A 17,053-nucleotide genomic window follows, 5' to 3' on the forward strand; every position below is an offset into this window, starting at 1 on the left:
TGGGACTTTTATTTTGAAATCACATCGCGGAAGTAACCCTGGAAGAAAAGGTCCTCGCGATTCCCCCACGTGTGCGCCACACTCTCATGATTGCGGTGATGCAGACAAACATGGGAGAGATCGAGGACAGCAGCGTGAGACCCAAAGTTACCGATGCTAAAGGCATCCTCAAACAGAACCGACAGTTCCTGGATTACTTCTGGGACATCGCGAAACCCGCGCGAGAAATCCGCCTCAAAGCGATAGAGGACTTGATTGAACACTTGAAGCAGAGCGAGAAGGTACGGAGTGTCATCTGATCATTTTAATATTGGCTGATCTCTGTTGATCAATATTCTTGGCCGGAGTTGGTTGTTATTGTTATTAGTGCTGTTTTATCACCCGATGTAATAAGCTGTCGTTATCTGAACAGTGATCCATTCGGCTTTGGTTGTTTTTGTAAACACGTGGGTTGAATGGAGCTGTACAGTATATATATATATATATATATATATATGAGTTCTTCAGATGTGGAAACTTTTCTGTCCATAGGATGAGAGAAAAAAAGTTCGAATTTTAAGTATTAATTACTTTGAATTAATTGTTTTCCTAACATATGTTAATAAGTAGCTCAAAATCTATTCTATCATGTATTTTTCCTATGAACTTTATTGAATTGTAGAAATCACATTTTCTGTTAATTTGCCATTACCAAAGAGAGAGACCACCACAGCGACTGATTTCCAATGCATGCCGTTAATTGAAGAATCAAGCATGAAAGATGGGACCTTGTATTAGGGGTGGGCGATATAGAAAAAATATCATATCACGATTCCCCCATAAATATCACGATTTTATCACGATTCACGATTTCTTTCAAGCTGCCTGAGCATTACAGCCAAACTAATTTCCTTTTTTTTTTTTTTTTTTTTTAACGAAGCTTTTCAAGGTAACAAAGTATAAAATAAAAAAAGGCAGATATTTAGGCCAAAGTGAGCGAAGATAAAAATGTTTGTCGTCATTTTATCTTTGTTATTAAAAAAATAAGAACAAGGATACACATTACAAGTACACAAACAAATAAAGTAAACAGTGCTTTATTTTTCAGGTACAGTAGATGTATTTAGCATTCAAGAAATTAAATTAACATAATATAAAAAGTGAAACACTATATACTTATGCACTATATACATCAATTGTACATTGATTCTTATTAAAGCAACTGTATTAAAGTTCTTCAGTCAGGAGCAGTGAGTGATTTTTCTCTGTGTTTTGTTGTTTTATTAACATAAAAAGAAAAGTTCACCCAAAAATGAAAATTCTGTCATAGTGTTTTTTATGCCATCATTTACTCACTCTCAGGTTGCTTTTAACTTTTAAATCTATTTGATCATTTCTATTATTAAATTCAATGGGGACCAGTTTGGTTACCCACATTCTTCAGGATACCTTATTTTGTGTTTAGCACAAGAAAGAAATTAATACAGGTTTGGGACAAAATGTAAGCGAGTAAATACTGATAATTTTTGGGTGAACCATCCCTTTAATGACAAGCGGCTGTAGTTCTGTCCCTTTAAGAGCATCTAATATACTGGCACGCATGTTTTCTCTCAATTGTTTACTTTCACTTTAGACATGCAACTGTCTTTATATGTAAACCTCGCGTGTTTTCGATTGTATTAGCGCAATCAGATGCGATACATAACTTAGTGCAGTAATTAGGCGCTATTTGACAGGCTTTTAGTTAGGGCTGCCACTAATGACTATTTTTATTTCAATTAATTTATCGACTAATTTATCAATTAATCTAAACGATTAATTTCCCACAAAAAAATCTACAATTTCACTTAAGAATATTTTATTAAACCAAATGAAATCCAAATTTCTATTAAATTCTTTTTAAAGCAAAAGTAAAGTGCAACAGAGTGCAAGAAGAAAGTTTCCATCTCATAGTCCAAATCACTGAAATCAAAGTTCAGTATTACAGTGTAAGAATGACAACACATCCAGGTGTGCTAGTCTAGTACTAATAAAATTATAATAAAAAAACAAAGAGTATAAAGGAGTATTTACCCGAAATATTATTTACCAGAATTTATTTAGGTGAAAAAATTTAAACATTTCTGAGAAGAAAAAATAAATAAATTAAAAAATACTTTTTAATAAAACGGATTTCATAGGGCCCTATAATTATATATATATATATATATATATAAATAAAAATAGATTTAAGTGAACAATAGCTTTTAAAATTACTTCAAATACATGTATAATAGCAATGATGCAATAATAATTAGTTCAAATAAAGTATCAAAAGCAAGAAATCATATGGTTTTATTGAACAAAACTGTTAAAATACATAAAGTATTATAAACAATAGAGCTAATGTATATTACACATAACAACAAAGGCCTGCAGGGGACTCCAACGGCCTGACGATTGTTTTTACACATTACTGCGCGATCTAATCCTTGTTTAATATTGACCAAGAACCATTTAATTTAAATGTCCGCTTAATCTTTAATATTTGGCCATTTCTTTAGGACAGAAATGCTATAGCCACTGTAATTAAATGAATATGTGGACATCAAAACCTGTAAACTCAGAGTAAGGTTTGAGCTTTTATTTTGAAAGCGCGATGTATTCTCCTGTTTGTGTGGATTTATAAATGATTTACCTTACAAATCTGATCAAATGGTGCACATTGCGTCCCAGATGAACGTTATAATAAACCCAAACTCACAACAACATGCAGAGATGGAGTTTGAGACGCTCCACACATGTAAATGATAACAGTTTCTGTGGAGCTACGCTGTGTGACACACAACTTAACCTACACGCATGTAAATAATTAAAGCGCATATATTGTATTAGAACTGCATCGCATATAATTATTTCATTTAATCATAGCGTTTGTGAATTCACAATTAGGCTTAATTATGATTTTTAAATGGGTTTAATATATCATGCAGCCTTGGAAAATAGTCTAAACATGTGTTTTATGGATTCTCGTCCGAAAAATGCACCACTTCCTGTATTTTGCCGGTTAGTCGACGCAAGCAAAATGAAGTCGACGATTTTTAAAAATTGACTAGTCGACTAAAATCGACGAATCGCGACAGCCCTACTTTTAGTGTACACGCACTGGGAAAGCGCACATCAGAACAACACGCATATGAAATGTTTAACCAGCAAGACTTTAAAGCAAATAATGTACTTTTGTGATTGTGAATATGTGCAGTGTCCTGTGAGTGTAACACTGATGATGTGAATGTATGTCGCTTTGTACAGTATATTGAGACGGAGGCGCGCTGTAGCAGGATACTGCAATATTTCTCCAAAAGCAAATCGTGGAGACATTTTTATCGTCCATGATCAAAAATCGTCATATCTCACACCTTGTATGATAGTGAGTGGATTCAGATTCATGTCAGAAATGTATGTTTGCTCACTTTATCTTTCTGTTTTTCTTCTAGCCAGATGAGTTGAAGTATTCACTGAAGAGACTAGTGGACGGTCTTTCTCACACAAGAGAAGACGCTCGGTCTGGATACAGTGTTGCACTCGCTCAGGTATTTTTAACCTGTCAAGCTGTATCTTCACATCTTTTTGTAGCAGTTATTAGATATATATATTTGATTAATATTTGTTTCTGTATGAAGCTGCTGAGTGTATTTGAGGAGATCTCACTGAAATCAACACTAGACAGCGTCAAAGAAAAGCACAACCTCCGTAAAGTCAAAAAGGTGAGGATTTCACATGGATCCCTGATGTGGCCGTAATACTGTTATTATCCTAATCATCGTTCTGTCATAATCATGGTTTCATAATCAACCTCATAGATTTTTCATGTGATGCTTCAATTGTTTTGACAGAAATTAATCAGAAATGCAGCGTTTGGGAATTTCTTCGGGGTGCTCGCCCTGTCTCAGTCCACACGTCTGCATAAGGTAAGAGAATCAGATTCACAGTGTTGTGTTGTTGCTTTTATATGGGCAAAAATAGCTGGAAATAGATTTTGGAAGCACTTATTATTTTGCATATTATTTGGGATTCAGATAAACTTTTTGTTTTTTGAATAATGTACTCACAAAAGTACATTATTTGTTTTTTGATCATTTGTGTTGATGATCTTTTACTGCATGTCGTTTCTCAGGAGCCGCAGGTCATGTTGGAGTGTGTGCAGCTCCTGCAGAGTCTGTCCCATTACAGAGAACATCTGAGAGACCTGCCCAGAAAAACCATGGTCGACATCCTGTCAGAGGTGATTACTGATGTATTATTTCTCTCCTAATTTTGTTGTATAGACATTAAAAGACGTGTTTGAAGAGGTGCTCAAGTAGCATTACAAATAATATATGCAACAATAGTATCCGTATATTAATTAACATTGTAGTAGTAATAATAATAACTATTATTAAAACTATTATTAAAACTATTATATATGAATGAATGAATGAATGTACACTACCAGTAAAAAGTTTTATATTAGGTGGCCTTAACTACTATGTACTTACTTTTAAATTAATCATTTGATACAATGCACTTATTGTGTACAAACATGTTTTTACATTGTACTTTTACTTTTTAAAATACCTGTATGTAATTACATCTGTAATTACAATTGTTGACCCATCATCCCTTACACCTTAACCCACACTTAAACCTTCCCATACCACCAAACCTGTCCCTAACCTTACCCGTATCCCACCTCAATAGCAGCAAAAGTGTTTTGCAAAACAATGTGACCACAATATTTTTTTTTATGTAAGTACATACTAGTTAAGGTCACCTAATATAAAGTGTGACCTGTTTTTGTAAGAAGTCTCTTATGCTCACCATTTATCTGACCATAAATATAGTAAAAACAGTAATATTGTGAAGTATTATTACAATTTAAAATAGTTGTTTTCTACTTGAATATATTTAAAAAAGTAATTTATTTCTGTGATGCAAAGCTGAATTTTCAGCATCATTGCTCCAGTCCTCAGTGTCACATGATCCTTCAGATATTATTCTGTTTTCTTTCAATTTGGTGCTGAATTATTATCAGTGCTCATTTTTTTATGAATGGATCTTATTATTGTTAATGTCTAACATTTTTCCCAGGATCCTTTGAATGGTAGTGTATTGTGGTTTCCATAAAATATTAAGCAGCACAGCTGTTTTCAACGCTGTATAATAAGATTGTTTAACTTAAATATAATAATAATAATAATAATAATCATCATCATCAGAACTGATTCTTGGGCAGCAAATCAGCATATAAGAATGATTTCTGAAGGATCATGTGACACAGATTACTGGAGTTTAGGATTCAGATAAACTCTGATTTGTGTTGATGATCTTTTACTGTCTCTCGTTTCTGTAATGTTTCGTATGCACTGTGTTTTGTTGTATAGACGTCGAAGGAGGTGTTTGAAGAGGTGCTCCTTAGCGCCCTGCAGTCTGACCTGACCTCTGCACTCAACACCCCCGAGCAGCTAGAGCTCCTCCTGGTGGCCATGCAGAAGTTTCCCTCTGTACTCAAACCCAAAAAACTCAAGAAACTATTGGGAACCACAGCAGTCATTACTAAAGAGAACATGCCAAAGTGAGTGTGTCTGACTCCCTTTTCTGCTTTCTTCCTCTGTGTGTTTTGTCTTTGTTTTCAGACATTCTTATATGCAAAAATAATTGTTTAATTATTAAATTACTTGATGTATGCATGTATCTATTTCAATTTATTTTAGTTAATTATTTTAATTGATTAAATTCATTTTAATTTAGTCAGTTTAAGTCAGTTTTATTTATTTTAATGGCTTTAAAATGTATTTTAAATTTTAAAATGGTTTATAAATTATGTAAATATAAACTATGTAAAAATGTAATAAAATGTATTAATTCATAATATGAAATAATCTAATTATGAAATTATAAATTTTATAATGGTAAAATGTAATTTGTTTTCTGATTTTGTGTTGATTTTATTTGAAAAAACTAAAATCAACACAACACTTTACACATGGTAGGTTAAAAAAATTCTCATTTTAGTATGATTACTTTTTTTTTTCAGTTGCATATTTATTGTGTTGACTTCATTTGAAAATGTAGTTTTACACGTGGTAGGTTAAAACATGCTTGTATTTTATGTGTTTCATTGTTTTATTAACTCTTTTGATGTGTACTTCCAGGCTGGTGGAGGTTTTAAAGATGGCTGCTCGCTCTGTGAAGAAGGACAACATTCTGCCCCCGGTCGCGTTTGACTTGTTACAGGCTTCTCTGCGGGAGGACAACTTCGAGATGTTCTGGAATGAAGCCATTATCAAAGGCATGCTGTCAGAGATGCCTGGTCCCACACAGTGAGTTTCAAATGTTTAACCAAACCTACGGCTGTGCAAATAATCGAATGCGAGGATCATGCGCATCTAGTCAGTAAAGCTTTCAGATGGAGCGGCATTTAATACACAGAGCCGTAGTTCGCTGACAAGCTACGCAATATCACATTCAAAATCGCTGATGAATCACATTCGATTTTGAACATGATATTGTGTAGCTTGTCCGTGAACTACGGCTCTGTGTAGTAAATGCCGCTCCATCTGAAAGCATGTGAAGGAGATTTACTACTAATCACAGAACCGGATTTACTGACTAGATGCGCATGATCATTGCATTCAATTATTTGCACAGCCCTAACCAAACCTTTACCTGATAATTTATCTGTCTGATATTCAGCCAGATATGGGGACGCCTGGATATTACGTAACTGCGTTTGATTTTTTATTTTTATTTTGCACATAGTAACATCAGACATCTTTTTTTATTGTAATTGTGTAAGATGTTTTCACAGTCTTAGAATTGAACTGTTAGCAGTTAGAAAGATTTAAAATGTTATTAAAATACAGTTCATTGCTGATGTTATTTAATTTTATTAAAGTTTTTTTAAATGTATTCTTAAAAATTTATTTTATTCTTAATGTTATTTAAGTTTTAGTTGTTTATTTAATGTTGTTTAAGATTTATTTATTTAATATGTATTTTATAATAAAAAACAAATTATTTTATTTTATTTTATTGCCTAGTGTAAATATTTACTGTTTTCAATTTAAGAATAGTTTCAATACCAGTTAGAATATGATGAGCAAAACACATGCTTTTCTCTTTCTTTATTATCAGTTATTTGAGTTTCCGGTTGTTGGGAGCATCTCTGCCGCTGCTGTCAGTCCCTCAGCTTGAGTTTGTCCTGTCCGGTGATGTGATAAGATACTACGGTCAACACATGCTGTCCGCACAGGTCTGTCTTTATATTTGGTAACGTGTATGTTTCAAGTGATGGCTCTCAATGTTGACATTCATTATTTTTTAGTTTTAAAACGGTTTATTTAACACAAATCTAGTGATCTAATTTGAGTGAGTAATTTACCATTTAATCCTGCAGTAAATTACGGATTACTAGAATTAAAACTAATGAGATAATGTGACATCAATGTAGCATACTACTGTTTAAAACATTTATGCAAGAACTTAAATGTGCAATAAGCTAGTATTCCATTCTGGAATATTGTATTGTATGTTTATTGTGCGTGTCTCCCTTCAGTTGGCAGACCGATTCAAGTTTGCTCCAGAAATGGAGAAGTACGTGAGTGAGTTCATGCAGAGCTGCGCTGACCCTGACAAACAGCTCGCCGTGGTGCTCTGCTTCACTCAGCTCACTAACCAGGGCTACCCCGTGGTCCCGTCCTCCTGGAAGGATCTGGAGCACATGGATCTGTCAGCGCTGCAGCAGTACGTGGAGTGGCTGATGGAGGCCTTCTGCAAGCCACAGCTGGAGAAGTGCCTGGACTTCAGCACACGCAGACAGAAAGGAAATCAAGAGTCTGAAGTAGAGTGAGTTCACACTGGGTTTTCCAAGAATTTACTGTTTTAATATCATTAACAATAGAGGTTTAAAAAAAAAAAAAAAAAGTGTTAGAATTTTCACTTGAGTGAAATACAGTAATGAATGATATTAACAAAAATGTCAAAAAATTTATATTACTATTAAATAAAAATTATTGCTATTATTAATTATTATATACAGTACATTAATAATGGTAATAATAATATTTATTCATAATACAACAACATAATACGCATTTTATATATTATTTTATATGTGTGTGTGTATATATATATATATATATATATATATATATATATATATATATATATATATATATATATATATATATATTAGTATTATTATTTTTCTATTATATGAATACAAACATTATTAATATTATATACAATAATATTAATATTTCTATATTAATTTATACATTAATTATTATTTTGTAATAATTGTAGTAGTAGTAATATAAAATGAATGTTAAAGAATTATTTTATATCAAACCATAAATACAATAATAATTTATCATTTACATAAAATAATTTTTTTTTAATATAAATAAGTTGTCATTAAATTATATGACAAGATTAATTTGTAATTCTGATCACTTGTAATTTTAGTAATGAATAATTTATACAAATTACAAATGTGATTACAAATTTCAGTGTTAATTCTTTTTTGGTCATCTGCAGGCATTTTCCCTCTCATGCCTATTTCACATTTATTCTGTATTTATTTCTTGCTGTAGGAGTGACAGCTGTGTTGCCAGGTTTCGTAAATGGATCGTTCCACGCCTCTGTTTCATTGTGGAAAACCATCAGATTAAGAAAGAGGAGGTTCTTGTCATGAAAATGGCTAGGTAACTCATCTTTAGATTTCACTAATGGTCTCTACATGACTCCTGTGGCAGCTCCTCTGATATGAATCATTGGTATTGTGATGCTTTATCCTTCATCTGTAGGTTTATTTTCTTCCACGCCTTCTTTGATGTGAAGAAACCCACTCCAGAAATCCCTGAGACGGTGCAGGCTCTCTCGGTGCCCATAGATCAACAAACACGAGCCTCCATCTCTTCAGCCTTCTACGGGTCAATAAAACTTATCAGTCAAATTTTGTCATTTAAATTAAAAATTAAATCTGTCATAAATTATTTGATTTGATTCAAATGAAACAAGTTGAATTAAGTTATTAGATGAAAAGTAATTAATAATAAATAAACTTCATCTCCTCCAGTCTTCTGCAGGGCCTGAACTCAATGGTTGTGTTGGGAGATTCTGCTGAGGCGGAGAAGCTGAACTCCAGGAGGATTCTGGGTGTTAAAGCTGATGGAAGCATGTGGATCTACTGTCTGGTCCAGTACGCCACCATGCTGCTCAACCAGAGCAAATACGTCCAGAGCGTTCAGACCTTCAGTTCAGAGCAGAGGCAGGGCTGGGACAGGTGACGTATCTTGCAAAACACTACTCTTAAAGTTAAAGCTGTTTTCCACATTATGACCTTTTAAATGCAAGTAAGAAAGGTGAGGGAGATGGACAGCAGCTCAAATTCTCTTTTTAGTGATTTAGTGTTTTGTGTGTTTAGTATGCTGGAATCAGTGGAGGCCTTGAAGAAAAAAGCAAAGAAGTCGTCTTCCCCTGAACACACAGCATTTCAGCACCTCTTCCTTCTCGTTGGGATTCAGATGTTCAAGGTTTGGTTCTTCTAATGATTTTTTTTAGTTCTTATTTTTTCAAAAAGTACAAATAATCAAATTAATTATCAGATCTTCATAATGATTTTCAGTTAAGCATTCCTGAAGCTCTTAAAGTAGAGCAGGTGCTAGAAACACGGTCATGGGTTCGATTCCCAGGGAATGCATGAACTGATAAAATGTGCACTTTGAATGCAATGCAAGTTGCTTTGGATAAAAGCACCTACCAAATGCATGAATTTAAAAAAAATGTTATACAGTGTTTACACAAATTAGAAAGATCAAAACTACTTATTGTTAATATTATAAATTATTGTTAATATTTTATTTTAAAATAAGATAAAAGTATTTGAATAATTTTTTATTATTTGTTTGTGTATCTAATATATATATTTTTAGATAGCTTACCCTGGTTGTGCACGGGGAGGACTTTGTTTTAATGCCTGTTAATTTTGCTGTTTGAAAATTTTTGTTGGAAATAAGGTACAAGAAAAAATCACATGCTTTACATTCCTATTCCGAATAAAATTGATTAAATATGATTGATTGAAATAATTTCAGAAAGTGCTGAAGACTTTTGTGATCTTAACATAAATGTTGTTTTTCTTTCCCCGCTCTTCGCTCCAGGCTCCAGATGAAAGTTTGGAGCTGTTGAATGATTTGCGGACCTGTGTGGAGAAAGCTCAGGCTAAGAAATCTAAAAAGAAGAAAGCGAGTAAGTTGGAGCAGTTCAGTGCAGTTAATGGATTTAATGTTTTTTTAATTTTTTTATTTGTAGTCTGTTATTCCAGCTCGATGATGCACTAAATGGTGTGTGTGTGTGTGTTACAGATGGCAAGAGCTGTGATGAGGAGCCGCACTGGGTGGAGGTGGTTGTTGAGATCCTGCTGTCGCTCCTGTCTCAGCCCAGTCGACTCTTTCGCAGTGTGTGTAAATCTGTGTTTAGTCGTATCTGTCCTCACCTCACACAAGAAGCTCTCAGCTCCATCCTGAACGTAAGAGACTGCTGACTAATCAACAGTGCTGTTTTAGTATTATTTACATACTATAATGATATGAATATTTTGAATTGGCTTCTAGTTTTACTTTTTAGTTTTTATTTTAATATTAGATTGTTTTAGTAAATGTGCATATTTCTATTTAGCATTCATTTATATTTATTAAGTTTTAGTTCTTCAACTTAAATTTTTATTTTTATAAAGTTATTTGCCATGGCAGCATTTTAAATCGATACCCTTTTTAAGCTATTCATCTAATATTTGTTTCATTTTAGCTTTATTTCAGTATGCAAAAACATCTTTATACTTTCTAACAAGTTTGTTGTTTTAAAACAGCTGCTTCTTCATTGCCTTACTAGTGCAATTTATTATGAATTGTTGTCATAACTGCACGTGTTCAATTTAATTTTGAGTGAAACTGAATATTCTAGAGGCAATAATGTAGATTGGGCTTTATTTTATTAGGGTTTGATTAGATCGTGGATGTTAAACTGTGATATTATTGGTTAATTTTCATAGGTGTGATTTATTTATTTACTTTTTTTAAAAGAATGTACAAGTGATTTTGATTTCTTGTTGATTTTTAGGTCCTAGACCCCAACAAGGATGAGGATGAAAGCGGCGTTATGGTGACTGATGAGAAGGTGAAAGAAAAAAAGAGAAAACATAAAGAGGAGGAAGAGCAAGATGATGAACAAGGTGATGAGGAGGTGAGACTGACCTTTATGAATATTCATGCCATCAAACTAAATAAATTCTGTTAATTTGTTTTTGCATCTAATTCTGTAAATTTCAAATGTTTCTCCTTCTCTCTTTTTTAATTTCATCAGGATGAAGAGGGTTCTGATTCCTCTTCCTCTGATGATGATGAGGAGGAGGATGAAGCCATGGAGGAAGGAGAAGATGTGGATCAGAACTTCCGTTTGGATTTGATGAAGGTTCTGCAGGGTCAGAACGCTCTGGTATGAACAAAGAAATGAATTTTCACCTAGAACCTAGAATGTTCCTTTCGTTCCAGTGTGAAATCTGCAGGATGATTTGAGACTTACTTCCGGAAAACTCTGATAACACACAGGGTGAATCAGTAGTAGTAGATGTTCTGTTGTTCTTGTTTAGGCCACTGAAGAGGATGGCAGCGATGAAGAGGAACTGGATGATGCTGCCATGATGAAGCTGGACGGAAGCCTGGCTACTCTCTTCCTGGAGCAGAAGAAAAAGATCCAAGCCAAAAAAGACGAGAAGGACAGAATGCGCAAAGAAAAGGTCCTCGTTCGGGACTTCAAGATTAAAGTATGGGGCTGTTTCTCATTTATTTTAATGTAGTAGTGTGTCTATAAGTTTTGAAGAGATGTAGTATAAGTTTCTGAAGTTAATTGTAGTTGTTCTCATATTGAACAATTTATTTGATAGTTAATAAAAATAAAGATAGTAAAATAAAATATTTATTTATTATTTTATTGTAAAGTATCAAATGAAGTAGAACTTCCAGGGTGTTTGTGTGTATGTAAATGTGTTTAATATTTTAATATTATAATATTTTATATCATCATTCCTAATATATGTACAACTGAGTTGTTCATCTAGTCTATTTTTAGACTATTTTAACTACTAGACTATTTTTTTATTTATTTAATATTCAATGTTCTTTATTTCTATTTTAAAATCTTGGTATGTGTTTTAATTATCAATTCTAAATAAATGGTGTGCTTTTTGACAGTTTGCACAGTAAAACTTTTTTGAGCAGTTTATTTGTGTTAAAAATTGTCCAACATTTACATATTTTGTAAACCTGCCCAATTGCGGTCAGGTGAATCTGAAACCTGTCTAATTATTCAGGGCTTCCTTAAAACTGATTGGTGACTAATGGATTTTGGAATAAAATATACAGGTTTTGTCTCTCAGAGGCTGATTTAAGTAATTTGGTGTGTTGTTGTCAGGTACTGGACATGGTGGAGATGTTCTTGAGCAAACAGGGGAGCAGTGCTCTGGTTCTTGGGATGGTGGAACCGCTGCTTGGCGTGATCGAGAACGGGATGAGCTCCGAAACCAGCCAACAGGAGCAGGACTTCCTGCGCAAGGCTGCAGACATCTTCAGGTGAGCAGTGCTATTTTAGTGTTATTTGTGTGTATATCTTTTAATATTTCAGTATAGCTTTCATTTCAATTTTATTTTTAATAATTTTAGTACTAAAACATTTTAGTCTTTCATCTGTTTTATTTTAAATGCAGGAAACTTAATAATAACAAAACATTGCAGCTGAGATTCAGCTCACAGAAAGCATGCTGCTAATTTGACCTTTTCTTTATGTAGAAAGATAGTTTTGTGTATTTAATTGCGTTTAAGTCTCATAGTTTGTCGCTCGGTCTCTGATTGGCAGGAATCGACTCTGTCGTGCGAAGTATTACTGCAGGGAAATCGACGGACGGGAGGTGGAGCTTCATGAAATGCTTGAGCGTCTGATTGGTCGAGCCCAGAAACTGACAGACTCGTCTGTGTCTCTGTACTACTTCAGGTGAGGACTTCTGTGATTACTGATGATTATTAATCCGATGTTGCAGGAAAAAATACAAAACATCTGCTTGTAGTATACAAACTCGTTTCTGATTATTGCTTGTCTGTTTTTGATGTGTTTGTGTCTTTAAATCACATTGTTATTGTTTTGTAGTGCTGCTCTCTATGTGCTGAAGGTGTTAAGAGGCGTTGTGAGTGAACAGGACTCAGCAAACGCACCGTCAACTCCGGCAGAGGTAAACTACCATCTTAAATAGACACACTGTTGATAATCTCTTAAGTACTGAGGTTGATAAAGTAACTTTTCTGTTGATCACAGCTAAGGCTAATGGGTAAAGTGGATGTTGAGAGGGTCACGACTTGCTTCAGAAATGCGTTGACATCTTTCATGACGAAGAGGAAAAGCCCTCTCACTGGAGCCATGTTCATCGACCTCTTCAGCAGATTCCCTGTGAGTCAGAACAACTTCAGTAGTGAATAATATCAGTACTATTTTAAAGGTAGTATTTGAAGGATCAGGGGGAAAAAATCGAATTGAGTTTTTTTCTGATGGCAATTGCAATCTAAAATACTTTATTCTCCAGGTTTGTTGCGCTTGTTTGTAGTTTGGCCCAAAAATCATATTGTTAATAAATATTAATGACTACAAAATAATAATAATAATGATTATGATTATTAAATAAAATATTAAACAAAATAAGAAATATTACTGTTGTTGTAATACAGTTTTATTGAGTAAAATATTTTTTTAATTGTATTTAATAATTACAATGACATTTTAATCATTTTTCAGTTCAACTGTAAAATTACAATACTAATATTTATGTCTCAGTGTCCTTATTTTGCTTTCCCAAATGCACATAATAAGCAACCTAGACTAATGTAGTTACATAAATCACAGATTTTATGATTTGGTAATCACACAAATATAAATTTTATTTAGATTAACCGTTCAGCTCCATATAAAGGTAGACAGCTCAATGTTAGTGAGTTTTGATATGGCCAATATCAGTATTGCTATTGCTCATACTTGGTTAGGAAATTATATTAGTACAGGGAAAAGTATTGATTAAACCTCACATAAATGTCCTGACATGGTAGTGGTGAGTTATGCACTGAAAAACACTCAAGTTTTCTTGAAAATGTAAAAATGTCGTCTCTATCTGATGAAAGCACGTAACTGATGGGTTTGTGTTGTGTTTGAAGGTGCTGTGTGTGAACCTCCTGGACACGGCTGTGGAGAACATCACTGCTGGAGTGAGGGAACATCAGCAGGTAAATGAAGCTGATCCATCTGTGTTATAGTGTATTGGAGCAGCCATGAATATTTTGATGTTTAATCAGTTACTGGATACTTGAATTATAATGTACCGTCTAAAGTTTTTTTTTTTTTTTTTTTTTTTGTCCGGTTGTTTCAGGGTCAGGCATGTCTCATGGTGCTCAGGGCCCTGCAGTCTAAAGACGTGAAGAACCTGATGTCTGATGCCCAGGGAACTGAGCTGTATCAGAAAGTTGTGGACCAACTCTCCAAGGTAGACTTTTCACCATTTAATAATGTAATGGTCAGCGCTGCTGAAACTACATCAGTAGTTGGCACCAATTCCAGTGAAATTCATTTGCAAATATTATTAATTTTGATACAAATTGATAGCTATTTTTAAATATTAGTTATTTAAAAATGTAGTTTTTTTTAGTAATGTAAAATAAGTTATTTTTTTTTAAGCAATAATTAATACAAATTTTTTTTAAATAATTAATAGATTGCAATGATGGCTTGTAGTCTTCAAATATTATTCAGTATTACGTTTACATTCACTTTACATTAATATCTTGCCAGTTTGATGGCATTCTGTTCAAAATATCAATATAAAATAACATACAAATATATGTACACACGCAAACACAATATTATATAATATAGTATACACAATATTATATAGATATAATTTCATATTTTTTGACTGTGTGTGTGTGTATAATATTTATACTAAAATACATCCCTTTCTTCCAGAGTTTTGAAGATGTACAGTGTAAGAATAAAACGGTTCGTGAGAAGATAGTCAAGGCGCTAGAGCTCTGTCAGCATCTTGTCAGATCCGTTCACAATCAGGTAATGAATCAATGTTTTTACTAAACCTTCTGCTTCTACAAGGTATTCTCAAGAGAGAGTGTTAAAAACCCCACTTTGATTCTTTCTGAGCAGAAGATGCCGGTTAATCTGGAGCTCCTTCAGAAAGTTCTCAAGTCCATGAACACTGAAGGAAGCCTCCAGAAACCAGGACAGCTGGAGGACACGTACTGGAGCGTGATGAAGTCATTTGGCATTCTGTGAGTCACGTTATTCAAATCTGTTTTGATTATAATTATAAATGTGTACGTGTATGCTTAACTACCATTCAGAAATTTGGGAAAAAGTCTCTCATGCACACCATGGCTGCATTTATTTGATGTAAAGTACAGTAATACTGTGAAATATTATCGCAATTTCAAAAAAACTGTTTTCTGTTACAATATACTTTAAAATGTAGTTTATTCCTGTGAAATGAAGCTGTATTTTCAGCATCATTACTCCAGTCTTCAGTGTCACACGATCCTTCAGAAATCATTCTAATATGCTGATTGTCTGCTGAAGAAACATTTCTGATTATTGTCAAACAGTTGTGCTGCTTAATATTTTTGTGGAAAATGTGATCTATATTTTTTCAGGATTCTTTGATGAATACAAAGTTCAAAAGAACAACGTTCATTTGAAATAGAAATCTGTTGTAACGACAGATTATAATAATCCTTATAAAAATATATAATTATAATAATCCTTACTGTTAGATTTAATCCGTTTAATCCATCCTTGCTGAATAAACGTTAATTTCCTAAAGCTTTCTTACCCCAAAATGAACAGTAGTGTATATAACATGTTTTATTATGTGAGACTCATAATGTGTTTGATATGAATAATCATATTTTGGATTGTGTTCATCATATTCCAAATAAAAATAGACACACACAGTGAAATGCGTGGACATAATAAAAGTAGAAGTGTTAAACAATTTCCAGCAAATTTAACTAATAATGAACTTGTCTTTAATGTCTCTATTCCTTTGCTTCATTTTAGAAAGCCAAAGATTGAAAAGGTGAAGAAAGTTGTAGAGGCAGAGCAGACAGAAGAGACCACAAAGAAGAATAAGAAGAAGGGGTTCCTTCCTGAGTCGAAGAAACGCAAGAACCGTAAGAAGCCCACGGTCCTGGAGGGAAAAGAGACGCCAGCCTCCACAGAAACTGCTGAAGGAGCGTCAGCGGCATCAGGAAAGAAGAACAAGAAGAAAAACAAGAAGAGGAAACAGCAGGGAGGAGAAGTACAAGAGACACAAAATCAGCCAGCCATGAAGAAAGCCAAAACACCGCCGCAACAAAACAAGAAAAAGAAAGGAAGACAGCAGGAAGCTGATGGGAAATAATTGGACAATATGATGTAACTGAACACAGGACTGATTACAGAAGTTATTCTGTAGAGGGTTGCTGTTTGTCCTCTGCAGCCCTAACTCTGAGCCTGGCCTTCAGAAATCTGCTGATTTCAAGAAGAGCCATTCTGTTCAGAGAAATTAGCCAATGTGAAGAGAGAAACTCTTATTGTTTCAGAGATTTGTTTTAGTTGCCTGTTTGTGATTACTTGCATGAGACAATTTTTGTAAAAGCAATAGATGAAATACTAAAAGGTGTTTTATTCGTAATGTGTGGTTTCAGTGTTTTTACTGTGCAAAGTACAATGTGTGCAGCAGTCATGAAAATTACTTGAAGAGGTGTGTTCCAGTTACACTGTAAAACTATACAAATAACATAAATGGGAATTAACAACCAATGTTACACTTCAGTATCCAACATTTTGTGTGCTCCCCTGTTAGCACACGATTTTGCATTCATTAACATTCATTCAAAATGTGACACCCAAGAGATCACACTATTTGGACCCTTTCTACAGTATGATGGGAATAATTTTGTTGCATTTGATC

At 33.7% G+C, this 17,053-nt stretch overlaps 1 protein-coding gene across 1 annotated transcript; it reads left to right on the forward strand.

Moving 5' to 3' along the window:
- Window positions 1-10: 10 nt before the first annotated feature.
- Window positions 11-16,774, forward strand: mybbp1a (MYB binding protein (P160) 1a). Its single transcript, XM_058775711.1, has 27 exons — window positions 11-281; window positions 3,456-3,551; window positions 3,642-3,725; window positions 3,855-3,929; window positions 4,136-4,243; window positions 5,382-5,572; window positions 6,153-6,320; window positions 7,135-7,252; window positions 7,556-7,845; window positions 8,595-8,705; window positions 8,808-8,933; window positions 9,080-9,286; window positions 9,428-9,536; window positions 10,164-10,251; window positions 10,368-10,531; window positions 11,122-11,244; window positions 11,365-11,496; window positions 11,651-11,824; window positions 12,472-12,629; window positions 12,913-13,047; window positions 13,201-13,282; window positions 13,366-13,497; window positions 14,253-14,321; window positions 14,465-14,578; window positions 15,058-15,156; window positions 15,250-15,374; window positions 16,159-16,774. Exons 1-27 carry the CDS (start codon window positions 87-89, stop codon window positions 16,499-16,501), a joined length of 3,816 nt encoding a protein of 1,271 aa, XP_058631694.1. The 5' UTR covers window positions 11-86; the 3' UTR covers window positions 16,502-16,774.
- Window positions 16,775-17,053: the final 279 nt, after the last annotated feature.

This window comes from Onychostoma macrolepis, chromosome 05 (assembly GCF_012432095.1).
Source record: "Onychostoma macrolepis isolate SWU-2019 chromosome 05, ASM1243209v1, whole genome shotgun sequence".
Classification (NCBI taxonomy): domain Eukaryota; kingdom Metazoa; phylum Chordata; class Actinopteri; order Cypriniformes; family Cyprinidae; genus Onychostoma; species Onychostoma macrolepis.